Below are 23,392 nucleotides of genomic sequence, written 5' to 3' on the forward strand. Positions count from 1 at the left end.
GGCTCCTGCCAGTAGGCGACCCTCCGAGGCTCCATCTTGACCGGGGTAGGCCTGACGTACGCGCCCCCTGTTGACGTTTTTCGGAACTGCGTACATGCGCAAAGAAGCGGCCGATGCCGATAAGCACGGTTTGCCCTTCGGAGACACGCGCCCCCTGTTGACGTTTTCCGAGATTGCGGACGTCCGCAAATAAGCGGACGATGGTAAGCACGGTTTGCCCTTCGGGCTACATTTAGGATGATTACACGTTGCGCAGTTTGACTGGAGTTTATTATTATTACTAATTTATATAGCACCATCACTGTAGATGGTGCTGTACAGAGTAAACAGTAAATAACATGCATGTGGGCGTACATAGCATATATATTATTGCATACATGTGGGCGTACATAGCATATATATTATTGCATACATGTGGGCGTACATAGCATATATATTATTGCATACATGTGGGCGTACATAGCCTAGAGTTGATTGCACACAAGTGGGCATACGCCTGTTACTCTGGGGTAAAGGACTGGAAGGACTGCACAGGGGAAGAAGCACAGTCCAATTTTATGAGGCAGGCTGTCAGCGGCGGTTAGCCCACAGGAACTCTCTGATAGCATCCCGCACCTTGTGCCCTTCCCGGGTGTGGCGATTGGCCTCATTGACGTAGGGCTCGCCCAGAGTAGCCAGCTCAACAGAATTGTGCTCCGCCGCCTCCACGAGCATGGCGTGCCCCTTGGTTTCGCAGATGTTGTGCAGGATGACGCAAGCACTGATGACCGAAGGGATGTTTTCTTCGGCCAGCTCCAGGCGCACGCCTATGCTCCGCCACCTCCCCTTGAGGCGGCCGAACGCCTGCTCCACCACAAGGCGTGCTCGCCTAAGACAGCGGTTGAAGTGGGCTTGCTGTGGAGTGAGTGCCCCACCATAGGGTTTCATCAACCACTCACGCAAAGGGTACGCGCCATCCGCAATAATGAGGGGTGGAATCTGCTGGCCGTGCAATCTGATTGTTGGATGGGTAGGCACGAAGACACCTGCATCCATCGTCTCACAGAGGCCTGAGTTGGCAAAGACATAGGCATCATGGTTCTTGCCGCTCCATCCTATTTCCACATTGATGAACCGCCCCTTGTGGTCGCAGGTCCCCTGCAGAATCATGGAGTACTCATCCTTCCTGTTTATGTATTCTGAGGCTTGGTGTATCGGAGATTGGAGAGGAATATGGCTGCCATCCACCGCGCCCACACAATGAGGGAACCCCAGCTCCCCAAAACCATGCATGATCTGTGGGGCAGAAAACACAAAGGGCATATTAGTGACAGCGCCATTGTTCCGAAGTTGCGGACCTCCGCAAAAGTGAGTGCCTGTTCCCAGCGCATTCCCCCACCCCATCCCCCATCCCCCACTCACCTCTGCCACGTTCCCAATCTTGACTGTACGAGCTAGGAGGGTCACTTCCATGGCAAAGCACACCTCCAGGACTATTTGTGCCGCCGTAGAGCAGCCTACCCCGAACTGCTCTGCTGTGGTCCTGTAGACGCAAGGGGTAGCCAGCCTCCATAGGGTGATGGCTAGGCGTTTCTCCACTGGGATAGGTCTACGCATGACAGTCAACCTCCTGTCCAGATGCGGCCGCAACTCCTCCACGATTTCAAAAAAGGTGCCCCTGCTCATGCGGAAATGGCTCAGCCATTGCTCATCGTCCCACTCCTTCAGGACAAAGTTCTCCCACCAGTCCTTGCTCCTCGGCCGGGCCCAGAAGCGGCGGCGTGTCTCGCGGACGTAGTCGCCATACGCGGCCAGCATGGCTAGCCTCGTTCGGCAGAGGGCGGCCCGCAGCTTGCTGCAGCGGAGTAGCCACCTCCCCAGTTGTTCCCGCAACTGCCGCCGCCTGGCAGCCACCTGTGCACGGAGGCGCTGATACTCCGACAGAAGCAAGATCAGCATGGCTATGGCCGCGCAAAGATCGTCACGGTCCTCGTCAGGGAGCATAGTTGCCCTCTCTTGGCTATCGTTTCCCGCACAGATGCGCACACACAGCCACCTCTGCTGCCCTGATATGCTGCATCCGGACAATGCGCTTCCGCTGGCGCAGCTGTTTCTGCCAGATGTGGGTTGGCTCCTTGGGATGGGGCAGAGGGCACAGAGGCGGTCATCGCCGCCGACACCTCAGAGGCATGATGGGAGATGTAGGCACAGAGTGGCCATGCAGACGATTGACCTCGGGTCATATGACACCCGCCACGACCCCCATCAGGAAGTGAGCGCATCAATGTTGACCCTCAACAGCACCAGCAGCACTTCAGCTGGCACTGGCACTGCCGCCGCTGCCGCCGCCAGGGCCGGCGGCGGCATCGCTGACGGCTGCGCAAGTTTGCGGTCTTTCGGACGTGCGCAAACCGTGCAGCGAGCGAAAAAAAAAGCCGCGGCAATCAGGCCGGTGTGGCTGCGCAACCGTTCTCGCGGCGGCAGCAGCACAACCGGCGCAAACTTCCGCCACAAATCGAAGGCAGGTGTGGAGCATGAGGCGTCACGGCTGAACGGGAAAAGCCGCTTTCACCGCTCCTCAACGACGGAACACCCGGTAGGTCTAGCAACGCCCTATGTCTCATTCTTGAGGCTTGCAGGAAAAGCTGATAGCAAGGTCAAGGCAGGAAGTCAGATCAAGCCAGGAAAAAAGTAGAACCTTGGATAACTCCAAGTGGCCCCTGCTGGCTCAAACTCTCTCCTACTAGGAGATCATTGTCTCAGCAGGGAGATAAAACCAACTGAAGCTTCATGTAGGCTGACAGGGCTTGTAGTGTGGTCAACTCCGACCCACATGGAGGATCTGAGTGGATTGTGAAATGGCCTGCACCAAGATATAAAAGTTTAGTTATATCTAAGGCATAGAGGGATCTTAGGTTTCATGTCAAGCAAAAAATGCATTTTTTACTCTCAAGGTTATAGAACAAAGATTGTAAATACACCCACTGAGCTGTCAGAAAACAAAGGAACATTTATGGAGTGTTTCCAGTGGTCAACAGGGAATGGCATTTCACTGTCCTAGACAACCTCCTCTTCTATTGTCATTATTTACTCTCTTCTTCCTCCTGCTCAACTACAGCAGCAACACTAGGAATTGAAGCAAGAGAATTTTAACACTGGACTGGGACTTGGATTGATGCTAAATTGAATAGCGCTTTCTAATGGAAAGAAAAAGATGCTATCTATCTTGCTGGAACAGGGGAGAGGGTTGGAAGGCCAAAATGCTTATTGCTCTGTTCTGAAATTCACTGTCAACTGTTGTCTCCACAGCTGTAATCCTGTGCAGAATTAAGCTCCTCAGATTTCATTGAATTTAAACAGCACAACTGTGTATGGGATTACAGCCCGTGACCATGATGCAAGAAATAGAAACCGAAGTACATGGGCCAGTGGGTCTCTGTGTACATTTGTCGAGCTGAAATGGCTACACGAGGAGTGCAGGCTGTGTGAATAGCACCAATAAGGTGTTGGGTGGGTGGGAGATGACAGAGTCCATCTCATCATTTGCTCTTCCGTCCCAGCAAAACATTTGGTTAGCGTAATTCAAGGCATTCCTGGGTGAGATTTTTCATCTTCAGGAATACACTCATGCTGTAAATGCCCAGAGAGCTTTGGCTATTGAGTGGTATAGAAATGCAGCAAACAAATCAAATAAATAAATAATACATGTTTTTTAAAAATGTCATACATGTGCCATCACAAATCAATTCCCCATTGCAAATTCCTGGAGGAGAAGGCTATCAGTGGCTACTAGCCCTAATGGTTGTGTGCTATCTCCAGTATTCGAGGCAGTAAGCCTATATACACCAGTTGCTGTGGAACATAGGTGGGAGGGTGCTGTTGTGCCATGTCCTACTTTGTTGGTCCCTGTTTGGCCACTGTGAACTGAGTGCTGGACTAGATGGACCCTTGGTCTGATCCAGCATGGCACTTACATTCTTATGTTCAAATTCAGAACTTCTGTTGGTTGACCAGCTGTATTCTTGCCTTTCACGTATGTTTATTGGCATGTGTGATCTTTCTTTCATCATCCAGACTCTTCATTTTGAACTCTGAAATGATCAATGTTCTTTTTGATGCATAATTGATTGTTGCTGTGAGGGATGTTGTTGAGTTACCATGTAAGAATCCTTGGATGCATAACACAACTCTCTTCCAATAACTAAGATGTAGAAGAGAAAGTTCCTGATTCATTGTATGTAGTGGAGTCTGTGTGAAACCAGAGAAATCTTCAGATAAGAGGATACAATATATAATTGGAGAATTGAAAGGGAATAAGTTTGAGTTTGTTCAAGTTGTCTTCAAAATGATGCTCAATGCTTTCAAGAGTAACTTTGAAAGCCCAGTTTGAAAGAAGATAAGAAAGGCAATGAGCCAACTTATTTGCTGCCATGGACATATTTCTAAAGGGAAACTCTGCCACAATTACAAACTCTAATATTTAAGTTCTACTGGTAAAGTTTCCATAACTATTTTGTATTAGAAATTAAGTGTGGAAAAAGGCAGTAAAATATTCCATAACCATGGGAAGGAAAAACAGACAAAATAGAGGTCTAAGTGGTGAAGGGAAGTCTGCTATGATGCATCTAGAACATTGGTATAACCACTGGCACCAAAGTTTGGGGAAGGAGATAAAGAGTTAGGAATGAAATGGAGGTCTTCTCCATTTGAGCCCCGGAGGTTCATGATGGAACAAAAGCCTCCAGCAGGGGCAGAAGCATTTCTGGAACAAACCCAGGATCTGTTGTCTTCCTGTTTGTTGTTGTTGTTATTTATTACATTTATATACCGCCCCATAGCTGAAGCTCTCTGGGTGGTTCACAAGGGTTAAAACAGTGAACATTAAAAACAAATATACAAAGTTTAAAACCATAAAAAGCATAAAAACAGACAATATCCATTTAAAACAACTATTCTGGGGTCAGTTAAAAAACTCAGCATATGCTGTTAAATGCTTGGGAGAAGAGAAAAGTCTTGACCTGGTGCCAAAAAGATAACAATGCTGGCACCAGGTGAGCCTTGTTGGGGAGATCATTACACACTTGGGGAGCCACCACTGAAAAGGCCCACTCCCTTGTTGCCATCCTCCGAGCTTCCCTCGGAATAGGCAACCAGAGGAGGACCTTAGATGTTGAGCATAGTGTACGGGTAGGTTCAAATCAGGAAAGGTGTTCCATCAAGTATTATGGTCCTAAGCCGTGTAAGGCTTTATAGGTTAAAACTAGCACCTTGAATTGGGCTCAGAAACATACAGGCAGCCAATACAAGTGGGCCAGAGTCGGTCTTATATGTTCGAACCTTTTGGTACCGGTTATCAATCTGGTTCCAAATCTGTTCCGAAAATAAAAGGAACCCTCTAGGAAAGAAAGAAGGGGGTGTCTTTTCTTCTCTGTTCCTGCCTTGGAGGCTTTGGGATATGTAAGTTGGGGCTTAATAGAGCCCAGGCAGCCTTGCATTTGTATCCCAGGACAGATCCAGCAAGGGGAAAGTAAATCCACGTCCTTGGGGAAGGGAAAACCACTCCAAAAAAGAAAGAAAAAAAAGGGGGAAAGGCAAATTCCATACTGGGTGTAATTGGGAAAGTAATTGAAAATAAAACTGCCAATATTATACTACCCTGAAATACATCAATGGTGTGACCACACTTGGAATACTATGCAGAGTTCTGGTCACCATACCTAAAAAAAGAAAGATATTGTAGAGAAGTAGGGGAAACACAGAAAAGTAAATTATCAAGGGGCTGCAGCAACTCCCCTATGAGGGAGGCTACAGTGTCTGAGAGTGCTTAATTTAGAGTAAGGAGAGACATGAGAGAATTGTACAAAATTATGCATGGTGTGGAGAAAGTGGATCAGGAAACCTCTTCACACTGAGCATAATTTATGGATAAATTGCTTCACTATGTCCAGATCACTGCTCAATCCTTTCTACACCTAAGGATTATCCCAGGCAAATAGAGGGATCGTCCCTGCCTGCTCGCGGGATCCCCTGTCTGTCATTTGGATGTACAGGGATGATCCTGGGACCATCTCAGGGAAAAAGGCAAGTGGATGTGACCCACAATTAAGGATAAGTGAGTATTTTATTCAGGGTAAAAATATATGAATAGAAGAACTATCCAAAATCACAAATTTATTCCTAAATTAGATGGAATAAATATTTAAGGAGTTGTTTGTGGGGAGTTGTATGTGGGGATTTTAAGGAGTTGTATGTGGAGAGAAAACAAAAATGACAGATCTATCCTGCCAGCCAGAGTGATTTGAGTGTTTTTGCTCTTAAAAGTCTCAGTTTGAATCTAAATTAGGGTGGCCACCTCCTTTTTTTTCTGAAAGGCTCCTCTTCTTTAACTGCTGCATGGCAGGGCAGATACAATATGGTCCTCTCCATGCTGGGCATAGCTGTACCTATTGAATCGGGCTAGTATAGATGGATGCAAATTTTGTGTGGCTTGTTTTGATAAGAACTTTGCCAAACTTGCAAATCTCATAAATGGGACAGAAATAATTTGAGACTTCAAAAATCAACTGACAGATTTGTTCATCCCTAACTATGATGCTTGTTTTTTAAAAAACACATCAACACACAAGTCACTGTCCTCTTCGTTCCTAAAATCAGCTGCACTGGATGCATTCTGAAAGCGCCTTCTAATTGAAAGACCCAAGGATCTGAAATTGAGCCAAGCTGACATTTGGAGATCTGCTGGAGGACTCTTTGTCCCAAAACACACACCATTGAATCACTCTGCTTATCTATCGTACCCAAACAATACAGAGAAGGCAACAAGTTTACAGTGGGGTGGGTGGGTAGAGTCATTTTCAGGTAGGTCCCACACTGTGTGGTTCCAGCCTCCCCAATTGATTTTGCATGCAAACCCTGCATTGTGCAGCTGCTGGAGGCTGTCACTCAATAGCCCATTCGTAGAGAAAGAGACCAAAATCAGGAATGAATACAGTGAGCAAGGACACTTTATAAATAGCAAAGGACAGGTATTATGGCTGCTTTCTCTCCAGAGTTTGTCAATAGTATTTGAACAGTTTCTCCGGCAACATCAGGAGATGAATTCCCACTTTCCACTTAACAACAAATTACTTTCAGTGCCAGCTTTCCCCAGGCGTTTCTGCAGAGGGGGGTCTTTTTGTTTACTTAGGAATACTTGGCAACCATGCAGATGCTTAAATGAGACTTTTCAAAAGCGAGTTCCATGTCCAACTACATGTGACTGCTGAATAGACGGAGCCCCATTTTTTTCATAATGAGATTTGTGTTGTTTGCTTGCCGTAGGAAGCATTGCTAAAGAAGAGGAACTTCAGGGAGATGGGAGGCAAAAGATAAAACAGCCTCACAAATGAGATGCTGAGAGCATTGCCAGCACAACTGACCACAGCTGTGTGATGTTTTACTCCGGGACTCCTCTTTGTGGGATTCTGATGTCTCACAATATGACATCTTGGTAATACACTGAATATACATTATTAAAGGGCCTGTGCAACCTCTGATATGCCTTTGCTCACATTGAGCTCGGCAGGCTTCCACCAAAGCTTTACAAAGCTGGAGGCTTGCAGCCCGCATTGCGAGTTCAAATCTGCTTAAAGAAGAAAGTCGTAGCGTAGCAACTCCAGAGTTGTTTGGCATCAAACAAGGCGAGAAAACTTTAAATCTACTTTGAGCGACTTCTTGCTTGGAAGTACATTAAAGGCCAGTCAGCCTGCCACAGCTCTCAGCAACTTGGCATGCCAGCAAGAAGTACAATCGATACTGCCGTTATTGAGTAATTATAGGACTTGCCCAGAAAGATGGACACTGTGATATTTAGACAAGAGCTGATGAGTGATAATGATGCTCGATGAAAAAGTGGATAATTGAGCAACAAAACAATCTTAGTGTAGTTGACTGGCAACAAAATTACTGTGGTCCAGAAATCAAAACCCACTCTAATCAAAAACAATTATCAAAATAGTTACTTAAATATGGAAACTAACAGCAAGACACTGAAAAGTAATATTCCATTTGTGGTTCCTTTTTAGCCCTGCACTATAACAGCCAGTAAAGGGCCATTTATATGCTAATCCTCATGAAGACACATTTTCTCATTCAAAGTCTTAATATCTGTTTAGTGATAAGTAATAGGAGGCATAATCTACATTTTCTGATGAAACTAGGAAAGTTTAACTTTTGTAATGTGCACATTGCTCAACAGATCTATTATTCAGCAGGTGCCAGGATAACAGATGCCACTTATGCATGAAGTGTTGGGTACCCTGCACACAAAAGACAGCCTGCCTTGCATCTGCTGTACAAAATTGCTATGAATTCCCCAGTAAGCACTCCCGCCTGAGAGATAAAACCTCCCATTGATATGGTCATCTAATAGTGTAGAAATACTTACTGTGCAATAGACAGAAAATCTGAGGCTCTAGTGAAGGTGACCCCTGCTACACCAGAGGTTATGCTGGTCTAGCTTGCTGATATCCTATATTCTCCTAGCAGCAATGTCAAAGACATGAGAATAGCAGGAGTAAAGAAATCTTAACATAGCAACATTGGTTATTCCCAAAATTCCCAGCAACTCTGTCATTTCCTACTGATCGTGTCGTTGATTGGTAGGTAAAGACGATGCCTGACCTCTGCCCTAAGCCAATCAACATAAGTCAATAATATTAGAATCCGGGTCATCCCATGAAGCTGATTGGTGGGAGATTCAGGATGGATAAAAGGAAGTACTTCTTTACACAGTGCATAGTTAAACTATGGAATTTGCTACTACAAGATGTAGTGATGGCCACATAAAATGATCAATGGGCTGGAGAATCTGCCCTAAGAGGGAAAGTTAAAACAGCTGGGATTGTTTAGTTTGGAAAAGAGGAGGTTAAGGGGTAGATAGAGATGTACAAAATTGTGCATCCAGGAGAATATGGATAGGAAGACATTTTTCTCCTCCTCCTCCTCTCAAAATATTAGAATCCAAGGTCATCTCATGAAGCTGATTAGTGAGAGATTCAGGAGAGATAAAAGGAAGTACTTCTTTCACACAATGCATAATTAAGGAATTCACTACTACAACATGGCCATCAATTTGGATGACTTTAAAAGGGGGTTGGATAAATTCCTGGAGAAGGCTATCAATGGCTACTAGTCCAGATGGGTATGTGCTACCTCCAGTATCAAAGGCAGTAAGCCTATATACACCAGTTGCTGGGGAACATGGGTGGGAGGGTGCTGTTGCACTGTGTCCTGCTTGTGGGTTCCTGGTCGACAGCTGTTGGTCACTGTGTGAACAGAGTGCTGAACTAGATGGACCTTGGTCTGATCTAGCATGGCTCTTATGTTCCTGTGTTCTTAACATGTGGTGATGGTGGGAAGGCTGTGATGACGTTGCCTAACCCATTCCATGTTCTGTTCTGTCAATTACACTACTACGAAGAGCCCATAAATTGCTGGTTAATGGCCGAGGATAGTCATAAGCTCCAGGGCTCCCTTCAGGCACGAACATATGAAGCAGAACAATCCTTTTGCCAGGAAAAAATTGTCAGGGACTCAGAGATGAGGAAGAAGTGCCATTCCAATCACAAGACCCCACCAGTTGCTCTACCCAGTAACTTGGAGAAGGCTTCAATGGCTGCAGATATTGGGAAGGATCCAATGGTGTGTTCCAGCACTTATCTGGAGCTATGGAACACGTGGCCACTGGGGGGGAGGGAGGGAGGGAAGAGGAAGCAAATTACTCACCCACCCTCAAATTTGAGGATTCCCCTTCCACATGAACTATTGCACCTTTCCTTCTGAAACATTGTAGTTGTATTATTTGAGACCATTTCTTTGCTGTGTGTCACTTCGGAAAAACAGGGGTGGCCCTAGATTAGCTGCCAGCAACTTGTGTTCTAAGCAAACCATGCAATCAGCACTCCCACCCCCGAACCCCAAGGGCTGATCTAGGATGAGGTTTGGGGTTAACTGGGGATCATTTTGTTCCTATTTTTCAATAAATGCATCATCAGAAGCAGAAATATGATAATTTATAAAACATGCCCCAAAAGTTCTTTTTTCCTTTACTAAGACTGCATCAGCACAGAGGGTCTGATCATAAAAATAACAAAGGAGATGAGCACAGCCCTCCGCTCTGAGAAGAAACAGAAGTCCCACCCACAGTGCCCAAGGGAGGTCCCTGGAAGACAGGTCCCAGTTGCATCTGCAGGGTGACATGGCCAACAAGGTGCTACCAGCTCCTAGGCTCAGCGCTCTGATAAGAAAGGAAATGGCTGCCCTTGGAGGACGTCTCTCATTCCCTGACTCCAATTGGGAGGAGCAGCAGAGTGGGAGGATACCCTGTGCTACCTGAGCTGGGACCGGATTCCAAAGGCGACTGGACAGCCTGACTTAGCCCCACCCACCCCATTCGGCCCCTCACTGACCTCTACAGCCTCAATCATATTTATGCTGTACTTACAGTTTTAATTTTTGTGAACCGCCCAGAGAGCTTTGTCTGTTAGATGGTATAGAAATGAAAAATCAATCAATCAATCAATAAATCACTATGCAAAGCAGCTAAAATGAATAGATGCAGTAAAAATCTGAATTTATTTATTTATTTATTGCATTTATATACTGCCCCATAGCTGAAGCAGTTTACAAAAAATTAAAACAGTAAAAATTAAAAACAAATATACAAAGTTTAAAAGCATAAAAAAGCATAAAAACAACAGTATCCTTAAAAAAAACACAGCAAAGTTCCCTTTGGAATAGTCAGAACTGTAGGTGAAAAATCTCATCCATAGCACAAAGTTTAGAAAATGGGAGAAGTCCCCTCGCCCCGATTTATTATCATTGCTAAATGTGATGGAGCAAGGGGGCTTCCTGTGCAACCCATGATTTCTAATAGGCTGCCAAAATATAAATCCATATATGAATCTAAACAATAATCAAGACATTTGGAAACAGCAGCAGTCCAGGATGTAGACGAATCACGACTGTGCTAAATTATCCAGAAATTCCACATCTACGCTGTATTCTTAGGGGTCACATTTTTCCTGCCAGATAATTTTGTAATTACCTGGGTTGATCAGAAATCACAATGACCTTTTCAAATAAATAAATGTTAGTCTGATGCGTAGGAATTTAGGCGTACGGCTCTCTGTTCAAGCAGGAGAGATAGCATTTATGAATTTTCAGTCTTAAAGGTTTATACACCTACCATCCCAAGCAAGTATCAGCATCACCAAATCTGTGTTCTGCCAAATTTGATTACATGATGAAAGGTCAGAATTCACAGAAAACAACTATGTGATGATTAAATATTTCATTTGGGCATTTCTTTCCTCCCCTATAAATTAAAAAAGAAGACTTTAGCTTCACACGGTCTCTTGGAGTCCATCCCAGAAGCCATTTGACTGCAAATTCTCCCCCCCTCCCCGCCCCATGGATGGAGAGGAAGGTCCACCTTCAAAGATGGAGGTCTGCCAGCAGATGTCATCCCAAGGACAGTGGCAGAGTGCTCTGGTGCTGCAGCTATCCCTCTGGCAGTGATCTACAAGTTGTGGGGCCAGAAATGAAGCAATTTGGGGGTGGTTTGGGGTTAGCCCAGAATCCACATGATCTTCCATCATGCCCGTAAACAGAGCTGATGGGCATGCAGAAATGAGTTGATTTGGGGGGCAGCCAAGGATTCACAGCATCCAAGACCCCATCATTCTCCCAACATGCCCCTAAATTGAGCCATAAATGATTCCATCCTGAGAGCTAGGTTAGTAAATTCCCTTCCATTGAAGGAAAGGTTAGGGGGAAGGGGAGACAAGAGCAGCCCTCCTGTTCACTGGTCAGTGCAAGTCCTGTGAAAGACGGAGGGACCATCAGTCAGGGCAGAGGGGGTCACTGCCTGCTGCTGTGGTGGCTGCCACCATTATCATCTCCACTCTTCCTGTGGACTTTCTGCCTGGCAGACTACCAGCACTCCTGCAGGACTAGGCCCCCAGGTACCGAGCCAACTGCTGCTGACCATCTCCACCTGTGCCCCTTCCTACGATGGGTATATAAGCTGGCTGGCTGAGGTGGTGGGGGTGCCTCCAAAGGCCTAGGCCTTAGCCTTACTCCTGTCTCAGGCAACTGTATGTGTGCATGAGCTGTCCTATGGTGAGAGAGTAGGATAGCTGGTGTGGCTGACATCCAACCACCCTTTAGGTGAGAGTTGAGGGGTGGGGCCAATTGGCCAGGGTGAGAGACTGGCCATAGCCAGATGACAGCCTGTATAATTGTGGAATGTTGCTTGAAGAGGAAGTATATTAGGCCTGCTCTAATTTTAGTTGGGGCTGCACTCCCCCACTGGTCTGGTGTACCTGTCTGATTGAACTGGCTTTTGTTTTTATTGTTTGTCTATGTGCCCAGGTGAATCCCAGGGGAGGGGGGAGGAATGGGGTGCCCCTATTGGTATATTCTTGAGCAGAGGGAGATATGGTGTTGGGGGTTGGACATGTTAGACAAGGGAAAGGCAGGACAGATATTTGAAGTCTGTACCAACTTTTGGTCCTTCCCCCATATCTCAAGACCCAGGTTGCCCTATCAGCCCACCCTCTGATCTGCTGGTGCTGCTTCTGAATGCCAGGTCAGCCCACAATAAAGCAATCACCATCTATGACCTGTTTGTGGATGAAAGGGCTGACCTGGTGTGTATTACTGAAACCTGGGTGGAAGAGCTGGGTGGAGTGGATCTGTCTCAACTCTGTCCACCTGGGTATTTGGTACAGCACCAGCCTAGATTGGAGGGCAGGGCAGGAGTGATAGTTCATTGAAATCATTTTTCAAAGAATATAGACTGGACTAATTCTGGGTGAAGGTTTTTCCTGATTATAAGAAGTTAGGTGAAAAAGCTTTGAAACATCAAGTTCTCTTTTGTTCCACATCTTTGTGAACAAACATTTTTGACATTTTGTTATATGAAGAACAAGCATAGAAATCGTCTCGATGCTGATCCAGATTTGAGATTAAAAGTAGGAAATATTGAACCAGATGTGGAAGGGATTGTTCAGGACAAAAAGAGGCATGATTTCTCCCATTGCATCTAGGTTTAGTAGCTGCTCGACATGTCATAATTTGTTCAGTTGTAAACTAGACGTTAGTAAAATTAAATTCATCTTTATATTCCTAACTAAATCATTGTCAGTTTTGCATGGTAATATCACAAATATCACAGATTTTATGGCCTGTTTTTAAGTATCCCTAAAATCCTTTGCTTATTAAGGATTTATATCCTTAATACCCTTATTTTCTCCAAAAAATTGTTTCGCACAGGTAACTACCATAGAGATAACAAAATTTTCAAAAGTAGGGGGTCCATGGCTTGGCATTTGAAAAACAAGATGTCCGCAGTACTTAGCTAATTGGGAACCACTGCTCTGGGGGATTCGTTTGAGGCCTTGGTCTCACTATGGAATTGGGCTGGCAATTCGTTTGAGGCCTTGGTCTCACTATGGAATGGCGAGATGGGAAAGGCCATTGATACAATTGCTCCCGAGCTCCCACTCCAGTGCTGTGGAGCCTGTAACTCACCTTGGTTTTCAGAAGATCTACGGGCATTGAAACTGGCTGGACGATGGCTGAAGTGCAGGTAGCGTAGGTCTAGGAGCAAGTACGATCAAAGATTAGCAAAGAATCTTCATTGTGCCTATTATGCAGTAGTGAAGATGGCAAAAAAATAATAATCTTATTATGCATCCTCAATTTCATCTTTAAAACGCCTCCCTGCAGAACTATTCTGAGTGGTGAAGAGCCTCTTGGGAAGAGGCTTGGGCTCAGAGAAACCAGAATTGGAAACCTTGGTCATCCCTAGGCACTTCGAGGAGAAAGTTGCTTGTATTCGCTCAGAACTTGATGCACAGTTATTGCAGAGCCTGAGAAGGTGTCCAGTGCCCAGTCTGGTCATGTTTCCTGGGATCAGTTCCAGTTGATGAAGCCTGTTGATGTGGGCAAGATGCTTGAATCAGTCCGTCCTACCACATTTAAGCTTGACCCTTGCCCATCTTGGCTAATTCAATCCAGCAGAGGTGGATTGACTGGGTGGGTCCAGGGGGTGGTAAATGCCTCACTCCATCAGGGAGTGGTGCATGCTGCCTTGAAAGAGACTGCAGTGCACCCTCTCCTGAAGAGGACCTTCCTGGACCCAGAAGTATGTGAGAGCTATTATTATTTTATTTATTTTATTTTATTTATTACATTTCTATATCGCCCAATAGCTGGAGCTCTCTGGGCGGTTCACAAAAATTAAAAGCATTCAAAGTATAAAACAACAGTGTAAAACCATACTATAAAATACAATATAAAAGCTCAACCAGATAAAAACAGCAGCAATGCAAAATTACAAATTTAAAACCATGTTATTTAAAATTTATACATTGTTAAAATGTTGGGAGAATAAAAAGGTCTTCACCTGGCGTCTAAAAGCATATAGTGTAGGTGCCAAGCGAACCTCCTTAGGGAGCTCATTCCACAGCCGGGGTGCCACAGCAGAGAAGGCCCTCCTCCTGATAGCCACCTGCCTCACTACCGCCCCATCGCTAATATCCCCTTTTGGGGCAAGGTGCTTGAGCGTGTGGTGACAAGGCAGCTTCAGACATTCTTCGAAGAAACTGATTATTTGGACCCATTTCAGTCTGATTTCAGGCCAGGGCACAGCACTGAAACAGCCTTGGTTGCTCTGACCAACGACCTACTCTGGGTGAAAGACAGGGGGAGTGCTACCCTGCTGATCTTCCTGGATCTCTCAGCAGCTTTTGATACCATTGATCATGGTATCTTATTGGATTGGCTCTGCAAGATGGGAGTAGGAGGCACTGTGGTTCCACTCCTACTTCAGGGCTGATTCCAGAGGGTGGTATTGGGGGATTCCTGTTCTACCCCATGGCAATTAAGCTGTGGGGTGCCATAGGGCTCTATTCTATCCCCCATGCTGTTCAACTTCTATATGAAAGTGCTGGGTGAGGTTATTAGGGGTTTGGGGGTCATCAGTATGCTGATGATACTCAGCTCTACCTCTCCTTGTCATCTGGGTCAGATAGGGCAGTGAAGGTGCTGGAGCAGTGCCTGGAGGCTGTAATAGGCTGGATGAGGGGTAATAAACTTCAGCTGAATCCTGATAAGATGGAAGCTCTGTGGATTGGTGGTTCCTGAGTCCGGAAATTGGGTAAGCGACCTGTTCTGGATGGTGTTGCACTCCAGGTGCATGGCTTGGGAGTATTCCTAGATCCATCCTTGTCATTGGAAGCCCAGGTGGACTCCATGGCTCAGAATACTTGGGGCCAGCTTCGGCTGATCCACCAGCTATGGCCTTTCCTGGACCTAGCCACAGTAGTGCATGCACTGGTAATTTCCCGATTAGACTACTGCAATGCACTCTACATGGGGCTACCCTTGAAGATGACTTGGAAGTTGCAGCTAATGCAAAATGTAGCAGCTAGACTGCTGGCAGGCACATATTACAGAGATCACATAACAATGGTCTTAAAAATATTGCACTGGCTGCCTATACACTTCCGGCTGGAATTCAAGGTGTTGGTAATGATGTTTAAAGCCCTAAATGGCTTGGGTCCTCAATACTCTCCTCATATATGCCTGCTCGAGACTTGAGATCTGTTGGAGGAGTCCTCCTCTGCATCCCACCAACACATACACTATGGTGGGACATGGGAGAGGGCTTTCTCTGTTGTGGCACGCTGACTGTGGAATGCCCTCCCCTTGGAGGCCCGACTGGCACCAACGCTGACTTTATTCCAGTGCCAAGTAAAAACATGGCTTTTTAAGAAAGCCTTTAATGGTTAAATTCACCAAGCTCACACATTGTTTTAACTGTTTTAATTGTTGTTACTGCTTTTAAATTACATACTGGTTTAACTTGATTAATGGTTTAATTCATTTTTAGCTGTGTATATTTATTGTTTTATATTGTATAATTTTATCTGTACGCCGCCCTGAGATTTTAGTGATATAGGGTGGGATACAAATGTTTTAAATAAATAAAGCAGCAAGACATAGGAAGTGGTTTTTCTTCGGCCATTGATCCTCTTAGGTTCACCGTTGGCCCTAATCCAGAGATGGTAAATTGTGTTTTAATCACATTAAAATTTATGTAAATTAAGCTCCAATTTATTTCATCAGTTTGAATTGAACCAAATATTAATTTTCTTGATTGGAACCTTTGTGTAGATTCAAAGCCAACATTTAACCACCCAACATTTAACCTTTTTACTACAGCAAAGTTGTATAGGCAATTTTCAGGAGATGAAGCTGGTGGATGTACATTGATGTACTAGGCAGGATGATTGTTCGTTAACTAGGCTTTCCAAACGTCTATACATGCCAATCTTATGATTTTACCCAAAATAGTTTTAATTAAATCCTGATGTCCCTTTCAAGCAAGTTTTCAAAAGCCTTCAAGGAATGTTGGATTAAGCAAATTACTTCAAAAAGCTGAAAAACTCACTGTGTTACTTCACATATTAAAAGATGGAGTAGTATATGAAAATGTATACTACTTGTTTCAGTGCCTCCACTATGAGTTGGGAAACCTGATCCCATCCTAATAGTACAATCTCACGAGTCATGAAAGAAAAGTTTCTGTTGTAATTCTGAAATTACATTTTCTATATTTCTGAAATTAGACTATGGCCTACATGGAGCTTTTTCTATACTGCCGCAATGCATGTACACACACACACACTCAATTTTGTTATTTTGTTTAACATAACATATAGCATGAAGAAGAGTCTTACAAAGCTTGCTGACTATTTTGTAGCTTTTTGATGTAAAGGTATTTTCCTGGATCAACCTGAGACAGCAGCTTTTCTATTTTGAAAAACTGGTGGATAGATTGCTACTGTTTAACTTCTTTAGTTCCTTTGACTTCTTTATGTTTCTGGCTGCCTGGTTTATTTTTATATACAGACATTGTATCATGGGGGTGTGTGTGTGAATTGGTAGGGGTCAAAGGGTGGTGTACCCCAGGGTAGAGAGTGGAGGAGATAGGGAGGTGGGACTACAGGTTTCCCCCAGCTGTCCCCAGCCTCCTCCCCTCCCCCTCCCGCTCAGCATTGGATACTTGTAATCTTCTGAGTTCAGAGGCTTACAAGTAGAGATGTGAAGGCCCAGGAAAAATTTGGAAAATTTTTTTTGGGGGGGGAGTTTTTTCCGTTTTTTTCTGAAGCCTTTTTGGTTTTTTCCCCCCAAAAAATTGGGGGAAAAAATGAAAAATGAAAAAATGGATTATGGGATGTTTTATTTTAGCATGATGAAAAAATGTTTAAGACAAGGTGTTCAGATATTTACTTCTCCAAATGATTTCTAAAAACTGTACAGTATCAAATTAGTACAATGTCTGTGCACCAAGGACAAGCAAGTCCTAGGTTGCAAGCTGAGACTACAACTCTCAAATGCAAGAGGAAGTTGCATTTCTACCTCTAGGGGGCAGTACTGCCACTGAAGCAGAGATCGAAACTGATAGTGATAGCTATAGGTCAGAAAATGAGTCTGATTAAATTTCGTGCATATTCATTGAATCTTGGTTCCCCCCTCCCATTTTTCTCAGTTCTTTTTATGGGAATGGGGGCTTTATGTCTTGACACTGGAGGACTAGCGGATACATAAATAATTTTCTTTGTTACTAATGTTGGTGGTTTCTTCAGTTGTTTTTTAAAATTGTTTTTTGCCTGTTCCTCATAAACTGGCAGAACCAAAGAGGTTCCTTACAGTTCAAGTGTTCCTAACAGTTCAGGAGCTTGTAGCTCCATTTGTTACCAAAAAAAGAAAGTAAAAAAAGTAAATAAAATTTGTAGGAACTGTTTGAATACACTAGTTTTAATATACCAAGGGCCTTGCTAGACCTGGTCGAAAATCCGGGGAAGAGGAGGGGAGAACACGCGTTATGAATAACGCAAGACCTCACCCTTATTTGCACGTGAGCCACAATGAGCTCTGGAGGAGAGCTGTTGCGGCTGCCATTTTTTATTTTTAAAGAGGCAGCAGCAGTGCAGCAGCAGGAAAGGTAAGTAGTTTTTTTTTTTAAGTCTCCTTCTCCCCCCCCAGCCCCATTCCCCTTCCCCTGCCCGCTCCCCCGCCCGGGATGTCCGCTCCCCCACCTGCAATTTCCCCCCACATGTCCCCAGCCTCTGTTTCCCACCACCCCATGTCCCCGGCCTGTGTTGGCCTCTGCCGCCGAGTCCCCGGCCTGTGATGCCCGGCCGGGGGATATGGCAGCACAGGGCAGCACAGGCCGGGGACTCGGCGGTAGAGGCTAACATAGGCTGGGGACATGGGGGGCGGGAAACAGAGTCTGGGGACATTGGGGGGGCGGGAAATGGACTTGGTGGTGGAGGGAGCACTGTGGCCTATCCACCACTTTTCCTGGCTACTCGCATGTAAGTGCGGTAGCCAGGAAAAGCGGCGGATCAGTCCACACGCGCGTGGTCCCGGCCTCAGCCTGACCTGAGGCTGGGACCATGGGAAGAACTGCACTACAGGCAGTTCTGGTTCGCACGGTTCCACGGTGGCTCGAGCTCTGGCTGAGGCCGGGATCCCCTGTGTGTCATTTGGACGCACAGGGATGAGCACGGGCCTCGCGCCGCACTAACCCCTGGTGTAGCAAGGCCCTAAATGTAATAATTTCATGCCAAACCAACTTGGACATAATTACATTTTATGTTTCTAAAGTAACAAAGTGACTTTCAATCTGTAAAAAGTGCTAATATTGCATTATTTCAATTTTTCCAAAAATTTCCGTTCCCCTCCCCCCCAAAATGGGAAAAACCCGGTTTTTTTCCATGGCTTCAAAATTTCCAGAAATTTTACATCTCTACTTACAAGTACCCAGGGCGCATCCCATACTCTTAATTGTTCTCTCCCGCTGGACCAGAAAGAGGAAACAATTGTTGGTGGCAGTGATAGAAGTGAAGTGGATCTGTGGGGAACTCATTCATGGCTCTTATTTGAGAGGCCCCCCCCCCCAAAAAAAAACCAGAGCCAGCTTTCAGCCAGGATAGAACTGGGCTTTCATTTTGTCCCCAAATATGCACATTTGTTAAGTGTGGTTGGGTTTTTATTTGGGGGGGGGGGGAAGGAGTATCAAACAGATGTGCAAATTATACAAAAATCAAACCTGTTCTGCTATTCTTCATTCAGATTACACGGTTGTGCAGAAAAAGCCCATGGAATGTTTTTAAGACTCCAAAAAACTGGGGAAACCATCAGAAGTGGTTTTCTCCAACTGAGGAAACTGAACATGAATGGATCGTCTCCACTGAGGTCTGTGTTTCAGCCTCTCACAGGATTTTTATACCATATTTGAATGTTGTTCATGCAGGATAAAAAGGGAAAGAGAGCTAGGTGGGTTAAACTAGTTCAGTCCTTAACCTTTAGCTTTGGCAGCCATTTCAGTGCAAATCAGAGGCATTTTTAAGGGGTGGGTGATTACCTTGAACCACTGGAAAGGCACTTACCCTTTACTGTTTTCTTTCGTTGCATTTCAAATGTTTTCTCTCATTCTTCCTATGCACAGCAAATGAGCAAGAGAGAGAGAGAAATGCTCCTTGGGAGGCAGTCTGTTGGCATTGGGCACTGGGATGGGGAAACAGCACATTGTGGCACCTCAGTGCCTTCTCGGAAGGAAATAATGGCAGGCAGCAGCTAGCCTAAGTCTCTCTCTCTCTCTCTCTCTCTCTCTCTCTCTCTCTCTCTCTCTTAACTGAAAAGAAAGAAAATAGTAAAAGTTAAGCACCCCTTTGAAAATCTTCAGGGTTGGTCCCAAATTTCCAAAATGGCCACCCAATTTTTCTGCCTGAATAAGGATGAAAAAATCATGAATGAGCCAGGAGGGTGGTTGTGGGGTGGAGGTGGGGGTGGGGAGTCATTCTGGCTCATCCTTAGAAGAGATACATTTCTACAGTGTTTTCCATTTGCATTGCAAATTGATTTAAGAAAACAGGAAGAAAATCCAGCAACAACAATAACAACAACTTAAGTCTCATGTGTGGAAAAAAAAACCTTTAGACATTCTTGCTCATCTTTGCTTTTAAGTACAAGGTACTCTTTGCCTTCTTATCTCAGTGGCAAGCTGGTACTCTGTGTTGGGATGTGAGATGAAGAGGATGTTTCATACTTTCCTTCACATATGAAGGAAGCTCTTTTCATTGCTGGCAACCTTTGTGGAAAAGTTGGCTGGGGAGATACAGGCCCGTGGCTCTAGTCAGCCGGCATGGAAGGCCACCTCATTTCTTGATCTGCTCAAGAGAAGAGTGCAGTGCACAGAAAGCATAACCACCTTACAGAAGCTGAACAGGTGGCTTTGATATAGACAATAACAGATTGCCAAATAGAAGCAAATGGCCTAGGACGACCATTGGGAAGCAGGTAGCCAAGAGGAACCAATTTTCAATTATCCACGATCTCTCTTGGCCCCCATCTTTATGGTGGCCATTTGGCACCGTGAGGTGCCTTGCACCCTCACTTGCATTCCTTTCTGGCATCTGCACAGGAAGAAGGCAAGTGTGAATTTTCGGGGCCGTTCCTCTGCTCCCTTTTTTTTAAAAAAAAAAAAAATAGATAATTTGTATCTGTGGAGCTCCACAGATACAAATAATAAAAATAAAAAAGGAATGAAGGGATGAGGCAGCCAGAGGAGGATGCGAGAGGGACTGGGCGAACCATGTCTCCTCCCTCTTGCTGCTCGTTCCTCCCCACCCATCCCCATTTTTTATTTTTATTTTTATTATCTGTATCTGCAGAGCTCCGCAGATATAGATAATAAAAATAAAATAAAAGGGGGGAGGAATGGCCCATTCCTCTCCTCCCCCCGTTTTATTTATTTTTTCTTTTCCAGAGGCACGGGGCCACCCATGGCGACCAATCAGGGGGCGCCATGGACTCCACTGCCAAAAAAGTCGGGGTAAGTGCATGACTTTTTTGGAGCGGAGTTTCCACGGTTTGCCTCCATATGACTTTGCAATGGCGGCTGCATCATGTAGATGACATGCCGCTACTGCGAAGGAACCCCATGGCAAACCCTTTGTGTAGATGTGCCCTTGTACCACTGATGTCTCCAGGCCTCCTATGTTTCAGAGAGCTCTGGCACTCACATATAGACTCACTAGACAAATGGTAATTAAGATAGCAAGCAGTCAACAAGTCAAAGCTGCGCGATTGACTTACTTTGGTTTGATTCGTATTCTAACAGCAAAATGTGGATTCCTTCTCTGAAGGTGTATTATTTTTATTTTAAAGAAAAGCATGGATCAATGCTCTTTTGACCAAGGAAAAGCATCATTTTATAATAACAGGATAGATCCCCCCCCTCTATTTTCCCTCCTTCCCTTTAAAAAACAAAGCCACCCCACCTTCTGCATAGCTGATAAAAGATGAGTCGAACCAGGGAGGACTGATGTTATTGCTGAAGGCAGCATTAGAGATTAGGTACTCATTTGGCTTTTCAGAAGGCCTGGTGACTCATCACACATAAATGAAGTTTGTGATATGTAATGAAAAGCTTTCTATCCTCACTGCAAGCAAATTAGCAGGTACTTTGAGGAAAGAATGTTAATGCGTTACCTCACATTTGTTTCAGAGCAGGGACACTTTAGCAGCGAAGGCTTTCACTCCTATTATATGTCAGGTTCTGAAAGTATTAGACCAAGGTCACCTCCAGAAAATAATGAGTGAGAAGTAGGTTATAAACATGCAGGACCTAAAAATATATTCAGTCTGCTCCATTGGCTAAAAGTAATAGAGCATTTCCTCCAAATTGGTCATTCTCTTTTGCTGAGAATAATGTTCACCTGACAATGTTTTAAATAATAGAATAAAAAGGCTCGTGGGGGCGGGGGAGGTGTGATGGGGAAGAGGAAGGTTAGGGAAAGTAATCTTCTTCCATTAAGGCAGAAAAATCGGTCTGCCTTACAGCTTTTACCGCTGAAGGCTGCAAAAGCACGGGTTATGCAGATAAATGGGTTCTGCTGCCATGGTTATCAGAGTCCATCTGGGAAGAAAGACTACATCTGAATTAGAAAGGGTGATTATGGGTGCTTTCAGAACAGGGCTCCCATTTGTAGGAGGAGCAGATGGAGCCCATTGCAGGCTGGACTTCTGTGACCTCCCCAAGCCAACATGAAAGGGAAGGTGTTTATTTTTCTTCTTCTTTCTAGTCACACCTTCAGGCACTGGAAGGCATGTAAACACCCTTCCAGATACTCCCATATTTAATCTGTTTGAATGTCTCTCAGAGCTCCATCAGATGAGCATTTTATTGCACGCTCATTACTGGGCACTCACAGATTTTCACGGGTCCCTCTCATGACATCGTCTGCCTCCCGCCCCTTCTAGACTTCTTCACATGAGAAAAAACACCTGAGTAAGTCCGACTTATTTTTAAAGATGGGAGTTGCCGCTATCTCTTCTGTATGCAGGAGAAACAGTGGCATCAAAACAGCCCACTGAATGGGCCACATGCAAGTTGCTTACTTCCTCTTTCAAAAGAGGAACTCATGAGGGACAAACATGCAGGCGGAGAAGCAATGTAAGCAAACACGATTCCCCCCTGTGTGATGATGCTCTCAGTTTGACCCACTCAGATTCATTTGGAGTAGGGTGACCATATGGAAAGGAGGACAGGGCTCCTGTATCTTTAACAGTTGCATAGAAAAGGGAATTTCAGCAGGTGTCATTTGTATGCATGCAGCACCTGGTGAAATTCCCTCTTCTTCACAACAGTTAAAGCTGCAGAAGCCCTGCCCTGCCCTGCCCTCTTTTGTACCTTAAGGCCATTCCTACTAATAAAGAGGGCCAACTGCATTCTAATTTTGTTTTTTAGATCAAGTATTAATTTGCAGTGCAAAAATCCAATCAACTATAAAACTTCTATTTTTCCTAAGGGCCAAACTACATGTTATGCTCAGCACACTATTTAAAAATGCAATTAGGATCAGCCAACGTGTGTGTGTGTGTGTGTGTGTGTGTGTGTGTGTGTGTGTGTGTGTGTGTGTTGTGTGTTGTGGAAGGGGGATAGGAAATCTGGCTGCAGGTAGAGATAGACAAACCTATAATTTTAGACTTCTCTCCATTTCTCATTTTTCCAACCAGAACTTCAGTTTCTTCTTGCAGATAAGGTTTTCTGCTTCAAAATAAGGGCATCACTAGCCCTGTTCTCAAAAACAAAAACATTTAAAAGATTAATGGAAATTCAAAGGAGTTCTGCAGGGGGAATGGATATTTTTTAATGGAGCTGTGTTAATTTTTTTGATGATCTGTAAAAATTACCACACTCTAAGGAATTACAATTACACTATTAAATTGCTCTATAATTGAACATCCTTTCTTTCAATAAACAAGGTTTAATGATGTCCATGGGCTCTGA

At 44.8% G+C, this 23,392-nt stretch overlaps 1 protein-coding gene across 1 annotated transcript; it reads right to left on the minus strand.

Moving 5' to 3' along the window:
* Nucleotides 1–248: 248 nt before the first annotated feature.
* Nucleotides 249–2,031, minus strand: LOC134393791 (uncharacterized). Its single transcript, XM_063118886.1, has 2 exons — nucleotides 1,402–2,031; nucleotides 249–1,275 (listed from the first exon to the last, which is right to left on the minus strand). The coding sequence occupies exons 1-2, from the start codon at nucleotides 1,981–1,983 to the stop codon at nucleotides 571–573; spliced, it is 1,287 nt and encodes a 428-aa protein (XP_062974956.1). The 5' UTR covers nucleotides 1,984–2,031; the 3' UTR covers nucleotides 249–570.
* Nucleotides 2,032–23,392: the final 21,361 nt, after the last annotated feature.

Source organism: Elgaria multicarinata, chromosome 2, assembly GCF_023053635.1.
Source record: "Elgaria multicarinata webbii isolate HBS135686 ecotype San Diego chromosome 2, rElgMul1.1.pri, whole genome shotgun sequence".
Classification (NCBI taxonomy): Eukaryota; Metazoa; Chordata; class Lepidosauria; order Squamata; family Anguidae; genus Elgaria; species Elgaria multicarinata.